The 19,300-nt window shown below is 42.1% G+C and overlaps 1 protein-coding gene across 1 annotated transcript in view; it reads right to left on the bottom strand.

Annotated features, from left to right (window-relative positions):
- Window positions 1–17,232, bottom strand: part of hgfb (hepatocyte growth factor b) — a 17,431-nt gene extending 199 nt beyond the window's left edge. Inside the window, exons 1-18 of the mRNA XM_070830768.1 lie at window positions 17,169–17,232; window positions 15,610–15,769; window positions 15,252–15,364; window positions 14,517–14,631; window positions 12,568–12,716; window positions 11,123–11,243; window positions 9,898–10,016; window positions 7,311–7,476; window positions 7,085–7,218; window positions 6,126–6,219; window positions 4,861–4,991; window positions 4,053–4,082; window positions 3,403–3,508; window positions 1,890–1,964; window positions 1,494–1,643; window positions 1,282–1,388; window positions 718–860; window positions 1–202 (exon numbers count right to left, since the gene is read on the bottom strand). The exon at window positions 1–202 is cut by the window's left edge and continues 199 nt beyond it. Of these exons, the coding sequence (XP_070686869.1) occupies window positions 20–202; window positions 718–860; window positions 1,282–1,388; window positions 1,494–1,643; window positions 1,890–1,964; window positions 3,403–3,508; window positions 4,053–4,082; window positions 4,861–4,991; window positions 6,126–6,219; window positions 7,085–7,218; window positions 7,311–7,476; window positions 9,898–10,016; window positions 11,123–11,243; window positions 12,568–12,716; window positions 14,517–14,631; window positions 15,252–15,364; window positions 15,610–15,769; window positions 17,169–17,217 (2,145 nt within the window). The 5' untranslated portion in view covers window positions 17,218–17,232 and the 3' untranslated portion in view covers window positions 1–19. The remainder of the gene's footprint in view (window positions 203–717; window positions 861–1,281; window positions 1,389–1,493; window positions 1,644–1,889; window positions 1,965–3,402; window positions 3,509–4,052; window positions 4,083–4,860; window positions 4,992–6,125; window positions 6,220–7,084; window positions 7,219–7,310; window positions 7,477–9,897; window positions 10,017–11,122; window positions 11,244–12,567; window positions 12,717–14,516; window positions 14,632–15,251; window positions 15,365–15,609; window positions 15,770–17,168) is intronic.
- Between the last annotated feature and the right edge of the window lie 2,068 nt (window positions 17,233–19,300).

Raw genomic sequence — 19,300 nt, 5'->3', positions numbered from 1 at the left:
CCTGGTTCTGTTTTATTGTCTACTGAGAGATCTCAGGGTTGGGGTAATATTTGAAGACCTTGTAGATCCACTGTGTGTAGAACGGCACATTGATGAAGATGCCGGGCTGGTTGGCTCGAGCACAGCCTCTGCCATGGACACTGACTCCCACAACAACCTTGATATCACCATCCTGACACACCAGAGGGCCGCCATAATCCCTCTGCAAAAGAGGAAATAGATAGCACATTTTTCTACGACATTGGTTAAGAAATGATTATCATCACCATTTACATTTATGACAGGGTCAAATGAATGCAAAAAGCATTTTTATGCTCTCAGTGACACACGGCACCACCAGTATTTGTGAACATGGACAGCTCTGTTCCAAAGCTAGAAACCACAAAACCAAGACTTTGATCGCTGATGAAATTTAGTGCAACAGTCTCCAGCTGCTCTTTTTTAAAATGGACTGAATACTAAGCCCACAGATTCAAAGAACATTTGTTTGAGATGTGGATCAAACCCAGTTTTGAAAGCGTAGTGTTCAACCCAGGCGCTAATACTCTCATAAACTCACACTGTGAACAATTACTTCATCCAAACGTCCAAAGGCCTGCTCTTGTTTACCAACAAGAACTGAACATACCATGTAAATTTTAGTGCAGAGTTTTCCTTCCTTCATTTAAATGGTAAAACACCTCACTAGTAAAAGGATATAAACAAGTAACAGTTTACCTCACACACTCCCTCATTCCTCTTGCCTCCTGCACAGATCTTGGTGTTGGTGATATGGAGGCTTCCTCTGTGCATCTCTCTACACCTCACATTACTGACAATGGGCAGGTCGACTGCCTTCAGTACATCATCATGACCAGTGCCTGAAAGAATTCAAGGTTGCACTTTATTGCCTCAAATACTACAATTGTACGGTAGAACTCCTATGTAATATAACATGGATATAATATGGTGCAGTATCATATTTAACATGTTTCAATTTTCAAGAGCACGGTGTGAAGTCTGAATTGTTGGCTCATATGAATTTTTATTAAAAATATCAATCTTCTGTGAGCCCTTCTGTAAATCAAGCCACCCAACAAGCAGTACTGGCCCACGAATGAAAAACACATGGCCTAAGCTGTAGAGCTACCAATAATTAAAGAGAGAACTGTTTTACTTTCATTAAAATTGATATACAGGATAATCTAGGACCGCTGCAGAAGAAATACAATACAAATGCAACAACCTGGGAGTATATATGTAATAAAAGGAGTCTTAATGTAGAATATAGAATATCAGTACCTTTAGTCTCTCCCCATCCATACATTTTACACAAGGTTCCTTCTGGGATGGAGCACCCAGCCACTGGTAGCTGAATTGTATGTACATTGTCAGCAGGAAGGGCAGGCCTGGACATATTTAATGAACACAGACAGAACAAAGCATAATCAACATCGCACAGAGACAAATATATATCAAAATATATCTCTGAGATTATTTTTTCAGGTACTCACTTAGACAACCTTATGAGGGCTAAACTGGAGCCCTCAGGACCACATATCACATGATCTATGCTGACTTCCTGTTTCTTGGACCAGTCAGGAGTATCCTCTTGAATATCTGAGACTCCTAGCCAAACCCGATACTCACTGAGGTCTGGAACACTGGAGAGGTGCAGGACAGAGTTAATGCTTAATAAAATGGATTTATTTCTCTCTATATGCTCAGACTGATCAGCAAAGACAGCAGTTAGGTTCTTAAGCTTGATTAGAGAGAAATATACATTACCCATACTGTAAATCTTACAGTACATTCAAAACACTGACAGTATGAAACAAAGCTGCACTTACAGTACAAGGTTTAAGCAAAAGAAAGAAATGACATGAAGAGGCAGCGAGCACTGAAGTTACCATGAGGAGAAGCACTGACGGTCAGTGAGCACCCACTGCTCTCGAATTAGTGAACCCCCACACCAGTGCATTGACCTGAAAAGAGCACAAAACACAAAATACCAATTAAAACCAAGTCAGGTTAAGCCTATTTAATGTATAAAGCACATTAAAAAAACAACAGGACTTGACCCAAACCACTTTCTAGTTGTAGCATTGGATTAACATCTGCCTCAGTACAGAAACATGTGATTAAAGCAAATGGTACATGAAAAACAATTATGCATAATGTATTACATTGATGCAATAATACATATAAGGCAAGACTAAAATAGAAAACACCTACAGCCAGTAAAATGAGAAAATCAAAATCAGTAGTCAGTCAAAATTTGGAAGGTAAGAGGAATTTGAGTAAAACAAAACCCCTGGGCAACAGGACTAAAAACGAGAAAAAAGGTGGGTCTTTGATTTGATTTAGAATTGTCAATCATGGACCAGGACTTAATGTGGGAAAGGAGGTTATCCAGAGCCTGGGAGCAGAAATACAGAAAACCAGATCATTTTTGATTTTCAATGCATAAGTGAGGGACTGAGAGGATGACCTCAGTGATCTGAGGGCAGAATATGGAATTAGTAAATCAGTAATGTACTGTGAAGATAACCCATGTAGGGTTTTAAGAATAAATAGAAACATTTAAACCGATTTTTTTTATTTCACTGGTAACCAATGCAAGTGAGCCAGAATAGGAGTGATGTGTTGTCTTCTCGATGTTCCAGCTAAAAGTAATAAAAGCATGGATAACTGCTTCCAGGTCCTTATGGGATAAAACAGCTTTAATTTAGCTATGGTTCTTAACTGATAACATCAGATGCTGTGACATACTATACAGGAATAATGCTGTCATTGTTGACAACTGCACAGTGGGAATTCACAAAAATCCAGATGTTCCACAAATATGTAAAATTTCAGAGGGACACATAGTAGTACTATAAAAACCTAACAATACAGTGTTAGTCCACAGAAACACATCACAAAATGGCCTCTATCATATCTCAAACTTTACAGTGTATATAGCATGTACAGTGGGCAGTTAACTATCAGATAACATTTAAGAAATATGACTTAAAGGGTTGTTTCATTTCATTGTTTAGAGAAGAGATAAGAGTTTTATCTTTTTTATCTAGTCTAACTAAAATCAATAGTGTGAATGTGAGCTTTGCACAACTCCAAAATGCCCTTTACCACAGGCAACGGGCTCCTTACAATTTGGTGGGCTCTATTTCTCAGTTTCTTATTTGTTTTTCACATTTGCTCAAATGTTTGCATGCAAGTGTTGCTGAGACAGCAACCAGTTTTATAGCGGCAAGGCGAGCAAAGAGATGGCATTTGAAGCCTCCTATGAAAACATTTAAAGGGGAAAAAAACAATTCAACTCAAGCTTTTATGAATTCAAGGGTGGTCTGGGCAGGATGGCCTACTGTTCTCCTTCAGTGGTAGAGGGAAATGTGAAGAATATTTAATGCACTAGTATACCCTTTCTGTATGCTGACCATCCAGCTGCCATCTGATATGCCCACTGGGCCTCCTCCCACAATCCTGGTTCTCTTATGGACAAAACACACCACTGAGGACAGCTCACCTGGAAAAGCACACACACACACACAAACACCCAGATGAATATTTTACACATTTAATTTAAGACATAAATATGCATTCACAGGCACAGACATACTGTACAGTTAATATGACATATTGTTTACAAAGTCGCAATACAAAATGCACTTGAGCTGCCTAATGATCCACTATAATCATCATTATATATAAAACATAACCAGTTATACTGACAGCGCTGCTAATTAAGGTCATTACTGAATATGTTCATAGATCACATGGGCATAATTTGAACTATATATGTCAAGAGATTGAGGGGTTTATAATCTGTTCTTGAGTTATGTGCAGAGGAGTGAGTCACACACACACACGCCTATAAACACACATACACAGAAACAGATGCTACCATGACAAAATAATGTCCTGCATCATGTACCATAATAGCTGGACATTAAAGGGGCTCAATCAGGTTCTGAAAACACCACTACTTGCCTTGGAGGCTATCAAACACAGATCAGCAGCTGAGCCACTCGCAAACACAGACAGACAGACGAGCTGACAGAGACACTCACCCAGTGGAATGGTGTTCTGTGACGCATCACCTGCAGAGAGGAGAGGAGACAAACAAGGGATCAGGGCATATTAACTGATACAAGATAAGAGGCGACCTTACACAGGAGTGTACAATCACATACAGGAGCCGCTAGGCCCCTATGTTTGTCTATCATATCACGATCATTTCATCAAATCTGGAGGGCTTTGATTGAATGTAACAAGCCTTAAACGGCCACATAATGTTTGCAAGATGCTATTTATGTTTATGCTGACAATTTTTATACATGATATGATATACAAACAGTTTATCATGGTATGGTCCTTTAACAGTTGATAATGAAATCATATAAAAATAGATTTTTGTTATCCAGAAGAACCATGGATACACGTGGAGTCTTAATAAGAGGACAGTGCTAAAAAGATAGAATCACATTTGAAGACATACACACTCATACACATACACACATGCGCACAGACACGATGCCTCTGGCTCTTGGTCCATGTGGGAACAGTTAGAAGGAGCCCTCTCCTGTCTTACTGATGAGTTGCGAATCTCCTCTGACGCGCGCTGACCTGTGAGTGTAGACAGATCTACACACTGCAAATAAAATATGTGCGCGCCTTTTTGTGTGTGTGTGTGAGTGAAAGTGAGACACACCACCAGACAGAGTGCAAACAAATCTACACTAGCTCTATCTTAAGTAAAGAAATATGACAAACTTTCAATTCCACACAGTCCCAGATTGCTTTCCCTAGCTATGTGCCTCAATGTGTGATTGTGTGCATCTATGAAGGTATTGCACGGACACACTTTCATGCACTCACATGGTTTTACAGTGCAGTAGTCCCAGGGAATGGCAGAGTTGTTGGTGTGACACCAGGGGCCGTGTTTGTCTTTATCAGGATTTCTGCAGTAGTTTCCCTCCAGGCCAGCCATCAGCATGCCCCTCTCGCCTCTGAACAAACACACAAACACAGAAGATCCTCTAATTATCTCAACATCAACATTCAGTAAGGCCCAAAGACCATTTTCAAAACAAAGGGCGGCTTTTTTCCCTTTAAGCAGATGATTCAGCTGTTGATGAAAGTAAAAAGGATTTGCCCGTGGCTTAGAACTATTAGCAAAAGCTGAACCAATTTAGCCAGTTGGGATTTGGGCAGTCAAACTAAACAGCTGTGCAGGCTCTGTCTCTCTGGACAAGATAAGAAGGTGTTCTGCAAAGGAATTACTCAGTGAGTCAGTATGCACCCACCTACTCTCACATATCTAATACATGCTCATACAGGCATAACCCACACATATTCTCATAAGAACTTCAAAACCACAAACAGAATTCTCCCACACTGAAATCCTTTTTCTGTGATTTACAGCAATCCAAAAATTACAAGTCTGTGTTTGTGTATGTTGTATTTGTAGCAGCTAGCATAACAACCAGCTCTCACTATGACTCCCTAACCCAGACCTTTGACCCCTGGGCAGGAGCCAAGCGATGGAACTGATTGTCTTTGAAGTGTTCCTACAAAGGAGGGTTTGGGGGTCAAAGGTGAGGAGTGAAGTGTATATCCCACAGCCAAATTATCACTGGGAGTCATTCCTGCTGAGTTAGGTCATCTTCAGGGAAACACTTCTCCAGCTATTAGGATATTCTGGAGAGGCTAGTCACGGCACCCGCAGGAGCCGTTCTCTCCTCAGAGAAACAAGAGGCCTGACTCAACAACAATAAGACTAAACTAGAGGTCAATAATAGGGCACCTCCCCACACTAACCACCAGGTCTCAGGTTCACACACATGGTTCTCGAGAGCACAGACACATCCCCCTGCACACTGAGGCTGTTGTGCACAGGCTTGTATTGCAATGAGCTAATTTCTCAAACATTCTTTCTCCTGTTGAAACCCCTGAAATTAGCACATTTTCTGCTCATTATCAGTGGATCCCTTTGATCCCATTGAGCTTTTGACATCTTGATCTCCATTTTAGGCAGATGTGCTTGTCTGCACTTAATTGATGGTGTAGGTCTGTTTTGTACATCATAGTGGAGTTTGGGAAAGTTATTAGGTTAGAAAGTAGCAGGGATCCAGTGGGCCGACCTGTTGCTGTGGTCTCTCCAGGGAGCACAGGGCAGATTTGATCTAGTCCTTGACTGCTCTCCTTGGTAATTCTCTCCAAAGCCATCATAGCAGTCTGTATTTGGACAAAATGAGGAAATAAAATGAGACAGGCATTCTAGACACATACTTCATGTCTGTAAGAACAAACAGCTTTGAACAAAATAAAACATGCACAATATGCAGTACTCAACATTACAAAGCCAATATAGACCTGTATCACCACAACAATAGCGTTTGTGCAATCTTTGCCATACAGTATTGTTATTATAAAAAGAACAAGAAAAACTGAGGACGTGTCGCTTACACACAGAAGAATAAAATCAATCCTTAGTTTCTAAACTATCGTGGTTGTCATTGGATCTAGCATATGCAGAGCTGGGAACACAAAGAAGTGGTCCACAGAAGGTTTTGAAACTGTCACTCTGCATGTCATTTCTATGTGGGAACCTATTCAACCCTCAAGGGTAGGCCACAACACAACCTCAGAGAGGGATTTATAATCCCAAAGCAAGGCCACATAATCTCAAAGACATGTCCCGAAAATCCCTGGGGAAATTTGCATTTGTGTACTCAGCCATAGATCTACATCTTTTACTTCCAAATCTCTTGCTACCCCAGAAAGAATCCCATCTAGCACTAATCCTTCCACTCCATCTTTCACTGTCCAGTGAGACCTGACGATCCTTAGCTGCTGTCACAGTTCGTTTATGTGAGGAGTGGTGGTCAGTCCTTCCCACAGTCCTATAGGGCTACAGTTCTCCGCAGGGACAGAGAAAACGTGGTTACAAACCAATATATGTGGGTACAGGTTCTCATGTGAACTCAACGGTTCACAAAATATAAAAATGCAGAATATCACTCTGCTTCAGATGCAGGGAAAATCAAAATTTTCCCTTGCTGTTGCCTTGAGCGTTCAATAAAGCTGTTATGTCTCTCACCACTGATGGGCTTGTTTTGGGTGCCACACTGGGGAATGTTGGTGCAGAACATTGTGCGGACTCTTGGGTCCGTAGTGAAGCACCAGGGGAGTTCTTGGCCATCTGGATTCCGGCAGTAGTTTTCTCTCAGGTCTCTGGAAAACACAGACAAAGTGATTCTGTAATCTGCTCAGATATAAGAGCATGCAGGTGGATGAGAGAGTGGGTGCATGTCTGTCTGACTCACTTGCAGGGGTAGGCTTCAGGTATGAATGTGTGGTTGTGGGGATACTGAGAGTCCCAGCGTTGGCAGATGAGTCCAGTGGGCAGCATGTCTACTGTCCCCCTATAACCCTCTCCTCTGCCCTGGTAGCACTCCATTGTTTCTACCACATTACTTTTAGGAGGTGTTTCTGTGAAAGAGTAAAGTATATTAAGGTGACATTTATCAAGGTAGCATACAGCATGTTTTTATTCATTCAAAAAACTGTCTATACCCAGAAAGAAATAGGTTGATTAAAGTCTTAACATAGTTCTTCAGCCTTTTCCAACAACCCAAGTGTACAACTTTTAAAGGGTAATGTAAAACAGTATATATTACATAGTAGTTAAGTCTCAAGATCTTGTGCTGTTATAGTTGAAGCAGGAACGGTGTTTCAACACCTACGCCCCCAAAAAAGCATTATAGTTCCACATTTGCGGGCCATGCTGCTCTTTTCTCAGACACATCCACTCAATAACCTTTAAGGTACATGTACAGAATCATAGGCATGTACTATAAATGGAAAAAAAATGTTTGTTAGACATTTAAAGGCAACTGAGGAAACCTTAAGACGTGACGAGCCCTTTTAGACTATTGAAGCCTAAAAAGACCAAACTCCCAACACTCAATGACCCATTTCCTTCAACATGCACAAGTATCGAACAACTGAGTAGATGCAAAGAACAATACATTGCTATAGTCAATAGTCAATATAGTCATTCATGCAGTGATTTGCACAGAAAAGACAAGGACATAGATAAAAGCCCAATTTGGAGAAAAACAAGGGGGAAACAAGGATTGTGAACTGCAGAGAGAGTTAAGTGAACTGAAACGTTAGATGAACTGTGGCACTGCACTGAAAGCACGATGAACCATAAATTATAAAATACTACTACAGATTATAGAATACTGCTCTGACATAGATGGTACACCACACATTTTTCCATTTGCCTGCATTTCTATTATTGTTTCACCCACTCACACACGTGATGTAGAGTTCCCCATTCCAGTCGTAAAAATCACACGATGCAAGATTTTATCTCCCAGCTGTCAACACTAAATGGTCCAGACTGCAACAGACAATTTGCTCTGAACAGAGGTGATGCCCAAATGAAATGGCCCAAAAATTCCGGCGTGTCCCCACCCTTAAAGTGTTAACATGAGAGTTGCAAATACTTTTCCTTTTCTGGTTATAAGTGGGTTGTTTTAGCACATGTACAAACAATTAAAAAACAATAATGAATGATAATTGCTTGAGCACTAAGGAAAGATTCATTATGTCAAAGTGCCTTTGACATAATGAATGTTTGACTACCTGCTTTCCACAGAACAATTCACTATGGGTTTAGAAGACTTTCAGTATAATGAGGCTGATATGGTCAAAATTGGAAAAACAAGGCAGGAAATCTTATCTGCTGTACTTTTCTTTATAGGAGGGCTGTTCATTACACTTGAGTTATGCAAGTTCATTAGCCTGAACATTTTGCATGATTGTATCAAACAATATGTAAAGCTGCAGACTCTTCAAGACTCTAGAACAGACATGTTCTGTCCATACAATATGTCTAAAAATAGATATGCTCTAGTTGTGACAGTAAACAAAAGAGCAGGCCTTGACAAAAGAACACTTTGTCTCTCGGTCTCCTGCTCTCTCCCCTCTGCCTTGTTTTGATTAAGGCTAACTGGGTCGTAAACTTGGTCTGTACCCAGCAAACTCCCATATCAGAGACAGAGAGAGAGTGAGAGACAGAGAGGGATAGAGAGAATGCAATTTTTAGAGGGGAAAAAGCAGGGGGGAACAGTGAATCACTGGGTCCACATGGAGGAGTGCCATCTAGTAAACATGGTGCCAGGACTGCTGATGATTCTAGCAGGCAAACAGGCCAGTCACAGGCTCCAGAGGGAGAAGCTGCGCCCAACAATAACACCAGTGCTCTCTCTGTTTTATGTTCTTGAGGACCACAGTGGCTGTCTCAGTCACTCGTCACTGATTATAGGTCAGCTACGAGCATTCAGTATCTGCTGGTTTAGTACAAGTACAGACACACAAAACACAAAGCCAGACATAGATGATACGTACACCTAGCTCTGACACATCAATCACACTGCTTACACTAAGTGTATGAGCTGTAATGAAAGCGATCTGCTTGTAGTGCTGTATGACCCTGCTGTTGAGTCTGTCTGCGTAACAGGAGGTTAATGTGGAGCAGTAACTGAGCTCTATGCAGTTTGACCACCTCACATAAGAGCTGGCATAGAACAATAAACAGCAGGCCAGTGGGCGCAGAGGAAAAATAAACATTCTGGCTATTAGAGAAGACATAACAGAGAGCCAAACCTAAGAGGGGAACTGTGTGTGTGTGTGTGTGTGTGTATCCCATAGTATAAGCCAATGGGAGAGAGAGGCGTGGTAAAATTAAAGGTACAGGAAGTAGTAAATTCTGGTGCAGTCGGTCACACTTCACAGGCCTATATGGAACACAAACACACCCACGCATAGACTTCCACTTAACATGCACAACTAATGCTAATGCATTCAACCACACACAAACAAACATACATGCATGCTTACCACAAACTTTGATGTTGCAGTACTCCCAGGGTGTGTTTGGGTCCGTGGTAAAGCACCATGGTCTGTGGCGTCCGTTTGGGTTCCTACAATAGTTATCATCCAGGCCCTTGTCAGGATACCTAATATAAAACATGCAGTAGTACAACCTTAGAGTGGTGTAGCCTGAGAGAAAATCATAGCACAGAACAACCATCACACTGCTGCACAACCCATGGAACAACTCTGTGACCTGAAGTTAACTAATAGTGGCACAAAACACTAATTGTCACATAATTCCTAAAGCCCAGAGAACCACAGAAGTATTAGAGAATGGAAATATGATTTTCTACTGGAATGAAGAATCATATTTCCATTTTCCTTCTCAATCCTTGGGAGAACAGAGTAGAAGGGGAGAAGCAATTTGCCATTGCATGCAAAAGAAGCATTAATAACTGGAATGGTGCAAGGACTCCATCTGTGAATCTGTTCAGAGCCCTGGGGAGTGAGGAAGATAATAGGCTGCACGACTACAGGTGTTCTACAGTAAGTCATCCCAAAGTCCCACATCCCTCCAGGCCTCCAGCCTCCAGTCATGCAGTATCAGGCTGTGGGACCCTCTCATTACATTACTGCTATGAGCCGCCTGGGACCTCATTTACACAAACACTGGGATGATTAAGGATGTGTTAACGAGTCTCCACTAATCCAGACCACCTGCCATTGGACTAGCTGGGACACTCTCCTGACACAGACGCACGAACACACAGCAAACGTGCACAAACACATGCACAAGTAAAGATCATGTAAGAAATACTAATACAGACTAAAATATATGGCCTCCCTAAAATAGGAATAAGCTTATTTTATGGCTGGACATGAGTGTGCTCTACGATCTACTGACAGCTTAAAGGAATTTGGGCCAATTAAGTCATAATGAAGAGTTTTCCCTGCATAGTGCTGCTAAAAACACACAATCACACACTGGACTCTGATAGCATTCATTCGGGGGAAAGGCATGCTGGCTGACATCAAACCACTTCATCTCCTGAGTTAGTGCACCACAACCACAGGAGAGTAGTGTATGAACATATATCCTCTTATGCTATAAAATATATATATCAACGTGTGTGGGCTTTTAGTGTGATGCAGTGAGTGGTGCAGATGCACGTGTGTGTATGACTGCATGTGAGTGTGTGTGTGTGTGTGTGTGTGTGTGTGTGTGTGTGTGTGTGTGTGTGTCTGTTACCTCTTGGGGTGGTACAGGTGTTTGTGTGGTCCATCCAAGTCCCACCGCTGGCATTCTTTTCCACTTTCTGTGTGGTCCATGGGTCCTCTGTAATCTTCCCCATTACAGGTCATACACTCCACTATTCAGCAATGACACACACACACACACACACACACACACACACACACAGATATCCACAAACAAAGAGCAACAGCTTAGAGAAACACAGAATCAGAACTCTCTCTTTGCTGTATTGGTGGTACATTACTTTCACAGTGAGACACTAACCACTTAACAACAAATGTCATGCAACATTTTGCACTAAAATCCTGAATAAATACTTGCTAGATCTCCCTTAAGTTGAGACATTATATGAATGCGCTTGATGTATGGAACCACATATTATGTGTCACACTAACGAAGGCAAGGATCTCTTTGATGTAGAGAGGGCACCATTTGTTGCACGGTGAGTAGTACACACTGTCTAGTGTAAACAACAGAGAGCCACACAGATTAGAAACAGATGTTTATGAATCCACTGCTGTCATGACGGAGCACATTTAATACCACTGCCGTGTAAGCGTGTGCGTTTGTGTGTGAGTCTCTGTGTATGTTTCCTATTAGGACCAGCTAATTTCTGGAAAAAACCCTTCCAGTCATTTTCTTCTGAATGAACGCAGGCTCTCTATCAAAATAAAAAGTCATTATCCCTGTTGTACAACTTGTGATATCCTAGTGGGACAACATATGTGAGCTGGAGAGCAACAAAGATTCTCATCCTGTCTTATCGAACCACAGCCTGGTCCCTCATTAACATGATCCAGTGTCATACATGCAGAGGAAACAACCCCTCTGAAAGCATGAATCTCCAGGGATTAGATAACAGAGGTCATTATCATCCCCTTCTTCAGTGCCTGACAGTAATGTTGTGTGATATAACATAGAGCCTGAAACACTGGTGGGAAAGTCTTTTTCGTTCACATTGATAAATATCAAAGTTTTACTTACTACAGACCAATAAGTCAACAGTTTCCACGGCTGGATAAAATAGCTAACAATTTATCTATAGGAGACGACAGGGGATTAGTATCCTCTCACATTCCTACACCAACCTTTTTTAAGCTCAAACCATTTACAAAACCTGAACCTGATGAAATGAGAAAGGACAGCATAAACTGAACCACACACCTGGAAACGGCTGCAGCTGGCCTCAGCAAATAGAGAAAACCTGTGCCTCACACACACATATATACACTAACACAGATGTAGAACAGAGCACACTTAAAGCCAGTGTTGCTTAGTCCAAGGCACTATGTGATTGCCTAATTTGCTGCAGCTCATTTCAGACTATCAAGACTCAATTGGTGAGGCAATTTGCAACGTGAAATGGGCATTATTTTAAGATTAATGTTCGCTCAGGTGGATACAGAAATATTCTGTGTGTGTCTGTGTGTGTAGCCTACCCTGTGAACACTGCGGTATGCCACACTCCTGGTGTCTGAGGTGTGGCCGGGGGTCGGTGGTGAAGCACCACGGGCCAACGGTGGAGTTGTCTGGGTTGCGACAGTAGTTTTCTCTGAGGTCCTTCTTCCTGAACCTCTTAGACATGAATCTGTCAGGAGCAGAGCAGCAGTTACACAAGCACGTGTATAAACCGGTTGCCAAATAGTTCAGCTAGCATGCAGAGCAACTTCTTTTTGAAAAACACCCAAGGCCACAGTTTCTTTTTTCTTTTTCATCTCTGGCATAATCATGAATCCTCTACTCATTTTTGAGAGATCTGCTGCTTAAGTCTGACGGCTGGAAATTAACAAGTGTAAAAGTAACTGATGGCAGTGCTAAAGGATCAAACCCTCAATGACACAATGTCGTAATTGAGAGAAAACACAATGATATGTAGAAGCAATGTTAGTTTTCCATGAGCCTGGTTCTGAATGTAGTGTAAACACACTGACAAATGACTCATATATTCTACATCAGGCGAGCACATGGCTGTGGTCACCAGTTGCGATGAGGGACCTAGCGTAGTCTTTGGGTCAAACTGTGTTTTTCCACATGGTGAAATGACAAAGTTATGACGTAGTCTGTCAGTGGAATGGATAATGACAGGTATAGAAATTAAAAGGACTTTGCTGGACAATCAAGAAAGCGGAGAAACCTTTCACTGATAAAAATGCAATTTGTTCTTGTCTGTGTGTGTGTGTGTGTGTGTGTGTGTGTGTGTGTGTGTGTGTGTGTGTGTGTGTGTGAGAGGCTTTCCCATGCCTGTAAGCTGACTGATAAAACACACAAAGTGCCTGGGTTTAATTACCCGATCTAGAGAGACATTAATAGCAGTCTGATAAAACAGGTTCACTGGAGGTACAAATGTACACTGCCCTCTTTGATTCATCTGCTGCAGCGACAATTCACTACAAAGCCTTTCAAAGTCATTTAATACCTCTGGGTAGAGGGGAGTGGAGAAGGAAGGAGGTAACGTGAGGTTCAAAGACAGGGTCTAAGATGCAGTAGATGTGTCATTTGTAACGTTCTCTGATCGTATCTCTCATGTGATAAACTTTGTCCTTATTTTACTGGTATTGTCTCCTCAACTCTCCTCAGAGTTTTTCCAACATTTCCTCCCTTGACTCAAAATATTGCACTATAAACACAGCCAACATAGACCTGAGACTTGTTTTGACAAAGATGATAGGAAAAGATAGTATACTCTATGCTGAAGCTGTGAAGCTTTAATCAGATGTCATGTCATGCTTGTTCATATTAATAGTGACAGCCGTTTGTGTCATATTGTCACAGAAACCATGAAGGCATTTTCTTGTCTTCATCTACGGCAGACCGAATATAAGACGAAACACTTTGTTAGACATTTAAAGGAATATATGCAGTTATCTTGCTGCTAAAAAGACAGCAAGATTAGTGCTGATTTGGCTGTCAAAATCCTTTAGAAAACATTGCTTCACTCTGTTGTGTTTAAACTTAATTGGCTCACTTTCCACTGTAGCCACACAGAGTTAGAAAGCATGTCCATGTATTGAAAAATGAGATTTATCAGGGAATTTAGCTGAGGCGTGTACCTAAAGCTTAACCAAAGGCTGAATATTAGATATGATCCTAATCCCAGTAAAACACACACAGACACACATGCGCACACACACACACCTAGATAAACAGTAGGGCCACAGCAGGAAATGATCTGTGACTCTGTAAAGCCTTACAATGAGGTCAGTTCTGATGAATGACTGCTCCCAGGAGCCTAATCAACCCCTAATATATCATACTCATACACTCATACACACATACAGACTAGCCCCTGGCTACCAGCTAATTGCATAAGAGGCCAGCACTAACAGTAAGGAGCAGCCTTGACACTACTTTGTTTGACATTGTGGTGAAAAATACAGCAGCTTCTTACTTGTGTTCATGAGGGATCGGAGAGGCCCAGGCCTGGCAAAGGATCCCGCTCACTGTCACCGACCTCCGCCCCCTGTAGCTCTGACCTGTACCCACAATGCACTCCCTGACATAGTCTGAAAGAGAGAGGGAGGCAGAGAGAGAGACAAAATGACGAGTAAAAGGAAGTGAGTAAGTGTGATGAGCCAACAACCTGATCACAGTGTTGTGTACATAGAGCCAGCATGGATGATGAAGAAAACAGACAGACAGAGATGTTCAGCTATAATGCTGAGCTTAACAAGGACATGACAATGCCAAAAGCCAAATCTGTTTTCCTAATCTTCTGCAAAACATTTGGATCCAGTAAAATAGGCTACACAGCTTGCATGTACGCTGTTGCGGTCAGTCAGATTGAAGTGGGGTGGGGGTTTCCATTGTTTACACTAACACCGCTTAATGACAGAAAATGAACCATAATGTGCTGCGACACGATAAACACGACAACGGTCCTAGCCCTTCCTTCTCTTCCTCTTGAGGGATCTCATCATCACAAAACCACCACTCTGAGTTATCAGTCTGAAAAGAGTTATTTAGAGTTATAAAAATTATCCATCATACTTTAAAACAACAAGGAATACACTGAAGCAAAGCTGTTGACTGAAAGTGAGATTCTGAAGGAGAGAGATATGGTGATGGGGGAGACACCACTTCAGTATCAGCTCATAAAGAGAAAAGGAGGAACAAGAGAGGTTACCTTTCTTTTGATAGAGTTGGTAGTTGAAGTCCTGTTGGCTCTGAACTCCTGGTGAGTTCCTGTCAAATGACAGCCACTGGCATTTCCTGTTTTTATGATCATAGAGGAAGGCTCTGGAGAGTGAGGAGGAAGACAAAACAGGGAAAGAGTGAAGTAAATAAGTCTTTGTTGCCTTCTTGAGGCAAAAGGCAACCCAGGGTGATTAACACAGTTTATACTGTACATGACTATGCAAATCAGTTAGGATTTCTGCTAAACCAGTAGGACAGCTACCTGTGTGAAGCACATTTAAGGAACTGGAGGAGCAACAACTCCTCTCTGTGTGCTGACAGCCATTCACGTTGTAGAAGGGACATACCTGCAGGTGAAAGGAAGTCTCCTGTTGCGGCTGCACGCTCTAGCACACTTGGCCATGCTCAGCTTCCTGCTTTTAGTCAGGTGGGAGGAATCAGGAGACACGACAACCAGTCGTACACCATCAGTCTTCTGGTAGTCCTGGAGCGCATTTCTTCTGCTCTCTGATGCACAATCACATGACATGTCCATGACCATTCAGCGGTATTTGTATTTCACAAGTTTAGCTGACACAACTGTATTATTTGATATATTAATATGAGGACATTGAATTGCATTTTACTTGAAAGGTGTTCTAATTATTCTAATTATCATCCAAACACACTAGCAAACCCTTGTCTGGGGTCTGGGAGACAGTGTGGATGTTCAGCTAATGAGCCCAGCTAGACTGAGCACACTGGGCAGCAGCATACAATGTGTGAATTAGTCTGCTTTAACTGTTATTAATCTACAGGACCTAATAGGATGCACAGTCATTTATCACTGACACACACACACACACACACACACACACACACTGAGAGGGGAATCAGTGCTGTGTCTGTGTCTTTCCTCGGTTGTTGGCAGGTTCTCTGCATCTCTGCAAAGTCAGAGAGCCAGTTAGTCATTTACATTTAGACAGAAATCGCATACCACCTCCTCTTTTCTTCTCCTCCAACGTGACTTAACTCTCTGCCTATATGCACTTGAGACGATTCAAGAGCTTTTCACAAACACAGGGGAAAAAAAATAGTTTCTGTTGGAAAGGTCCTAGTAGAAAACTCAAATGTAATTCTTGGAATTAAGTGTCATGACAGCTACAGAGAGACATCAGAGCTGGTGTTTCAGATTCCCTATATAGTGATGTGGTAAGCACCATGAGGATCGCAGAGGACCAGGGGCATCATGTTTGTTCGATCCTCAACTTGAGTTCCTCGGCTCGGCAGTTTCTCTGCCTGAGTGCTTGGGCGCAATGAGCCGTAAAATCCCACTCTGTCAGGACCAAAGGATGACTGCACTACTAATGTGATTGTAATGCGAATAACTTTGTGGGACGTCGGGTTATGTCTTATCACTTTATCACAGAATTGATTACGTGATCCATTCAGATAATGCAGCCAATGTCTCAATGCGTCTCTATGCGGTGTGGGCAAATGCGCGCTGGCACAGAGCGGTTGTACTGATACTAGTACGCAGGAGTTGAGATTAAAACGCAGCTGGATGGTCAATAATGACAAAAGCATCCTTTTAATCTTTAATCTCATTCCATAAAATGATTATTTGGCCAATTTAAGGCATCTTTTCATGGCTGTGTTCTAATACTAAGAGTCATTTAAAGTGGTCCACAGTGCCATGTTAGAATTGGATGCGAAAAACAAGTGACACAAATATGAAAAGTGTCAAGACGATAGCCTCTGCATTGTAAATACTGATTCCGTAAGCAGTGATAGCAGAAGATAATAAAGTTAACAAAGCCTCTCCTAACTCATGTTTGACAGCCTGTTTTGCACGGAGCGCAAACCGATGCGTTCAGCACCAGCTCCACTGTTGCCAGTGTTGTAAATGGTTTTTCGCCAAACTTACCAGAGCAAGAAATGACGAAGAGTCCGACAACGAGCTTGTAAATCCACATCGCCGCGTAACAACACAACACAACACTTTAAAAAAAAAAACAAGTTGGAAATGCTGCTTGCTGAGCTGTCGAACTGCAACCTGAAGATGTTGCCTCCACCACTGCACAGATGATGCGTCTCCTCTAAGTACTTCTTCGCCTCCCCCACCCCTCCCTCCCTCCCTCCCTCACTCACTCACTCAGTGTGTGTGTGTGTGTGTGTGTGTACAGTATGACTTTATCTCTCTCTCCCCTTCTCTTTCTATTCTCTCTTTCTATGGCTCGCTCTCTCTTATCTACCCTCCCTCAATTTCCGTGGAAGTGGTCTTCATTGGCCTGAATCTCACATAAAACAAACAGTGTTGAATAAGCCCAAATCATTTTCCTTATCAGTGTAGGATCGATATGTTACTCTGTGTGTGTGTTATGAGGCTTACACCTATTGTATGTTACCATATGTTCCAACTCTTTTTATAAGAAACTATTACACAATATTGTGGTACTTCACTTTCTTTCTTTGTCTAACTTTGCTCTTGTCTTTGTATCTTTTCCATCTTTGCCGTTCAAAATCTATAGAAACAACATTTATAAAACAACATGCATTATACAAATGTATATAATAATTTCCAAGGCCATGTCAGGATGTAACAGAAGTCTTGTGGTGGGACTACATAAGAGCGGAGTTTCAACATAAAAACATATTAAACATCTGCATGCTCTATTTATTGAGGTAAGCTATTCGTCAGGGACCTTCTTTAATAAAGGAATGCTACAGAAATATAAGTAGGTTATCAGATACACTACAGATTCCTGTTGCAGAAAATAGAGGAACATAATAATTATTATATTTATTCAACTGATTCTGTGGCCATCCATCTCTGTCACATAGCAGCATCCCACTCAATCATCATCTTGTATCTTTTTTTCCACAATCACCATGCAGCACGATGTGCAAAATGAGACAGGTATTGGCAGACACTTGTCAGCAGCAGGAAACTCAGTGGGGATGTAAAAGAGGGGGGGTGAGTGTGTAGGGTTGTTTATGCTGCTGCTCCCCCCCCCCCTCGTGTCAGATAAGAAGTGAAGTTACTGGTAGGGGGGTGGACGAGGACAAGACATCCCAATCCATCTCCTGAGTGTCATATCCAGTGACGACAGCACGAGATAGGAGTCGTGACATTTAGCTGGCCGTAGCATTTTCTCTAAACATCATGATGCGACAGTCACAGAGCAGCGCTCCTGTCCTCCACTGACAGCCCAACGGGATGTAAACACTAAGTAGAAATCCCGTTAGTTATCAGAGTGCAGATTGAGAGTTAGTGCATCCTGGGGATTCCTGGTATTTTCTCTAAACTCACACCATGTGTGTAAAACAAAACAGAGGAATAGATGGATAAATATGTAGGAGGAGACATACTCCATCTCTATCTCCTCTCTGGTTCAGTGAGTAATGCTCCTGCGGCTTCCTGAGAGGACCACAGAGTCATTCGCAATAATAAACAATCAGGCATGAGTCAGATACTTTCACTGGGGCGGAGCAAAAGTCTCAATGTCTCTCTTTTTCTGTCTCATTCTCCAACCTTCCTTTATGCACATACGCATGCAACGCAACCGCATCGACTGTCTCTTGCAGGCGAACATGCATTCAGACTCGTTTTCTTCTCTCCGTCCCTCACATTCACAAACAGGCATGCTCATACATAACGAGCAGCAGATGACTGCATAACCTTCACCGGTTTGAGCTCGCAACAAGAAGCCCTCATCACCACAATCTCATTACTGACTCTCCTAGCAAGAATCCAGTGGGTGTTTTCACTGCGTCTAAGAGCCACAGCTTCTGCTAGAAGATGGAAATTGGAGGGACCCAGTAGCCCAGTGCTCGCACATATGAGTGCCGTCACCATGCAAGACTCCTCACATCTGTGGCTGCTTATTGCCAGAAACTTCATATCTTCATGCAGCTGGTAACAGAGGGAGGAAGTTCAGTGGGAGATGGAGATGATATGGAGAGTGAAGAAGTTGATACTGTGAGAGCGTAGACGAAGAGCAACGTGAGAAAAATGGACTGACTGTAGCAGGAAAGTACAATACAGACCATTAGACT

The sequence above is a fragment of the Pempheris klunzingeri genome, chromosome 5 (genome assembly GCF_042242105.1).
Source record: "Pempheris klunzingeri isolate RE-2024b chromosome 5, fPemKlu1.hap1, whole genome shotgun sequence".
NCBI classification, from domain to species: Eukaryota; Metazoa; Chordata; class Actinopteri; order Acropomatiformes; family Pempheridae; genus Pempheris; species Pempheris klunzingeri.
This window is presented reverse-complemented; position numbering and strand designations above follow the sequence as displayed.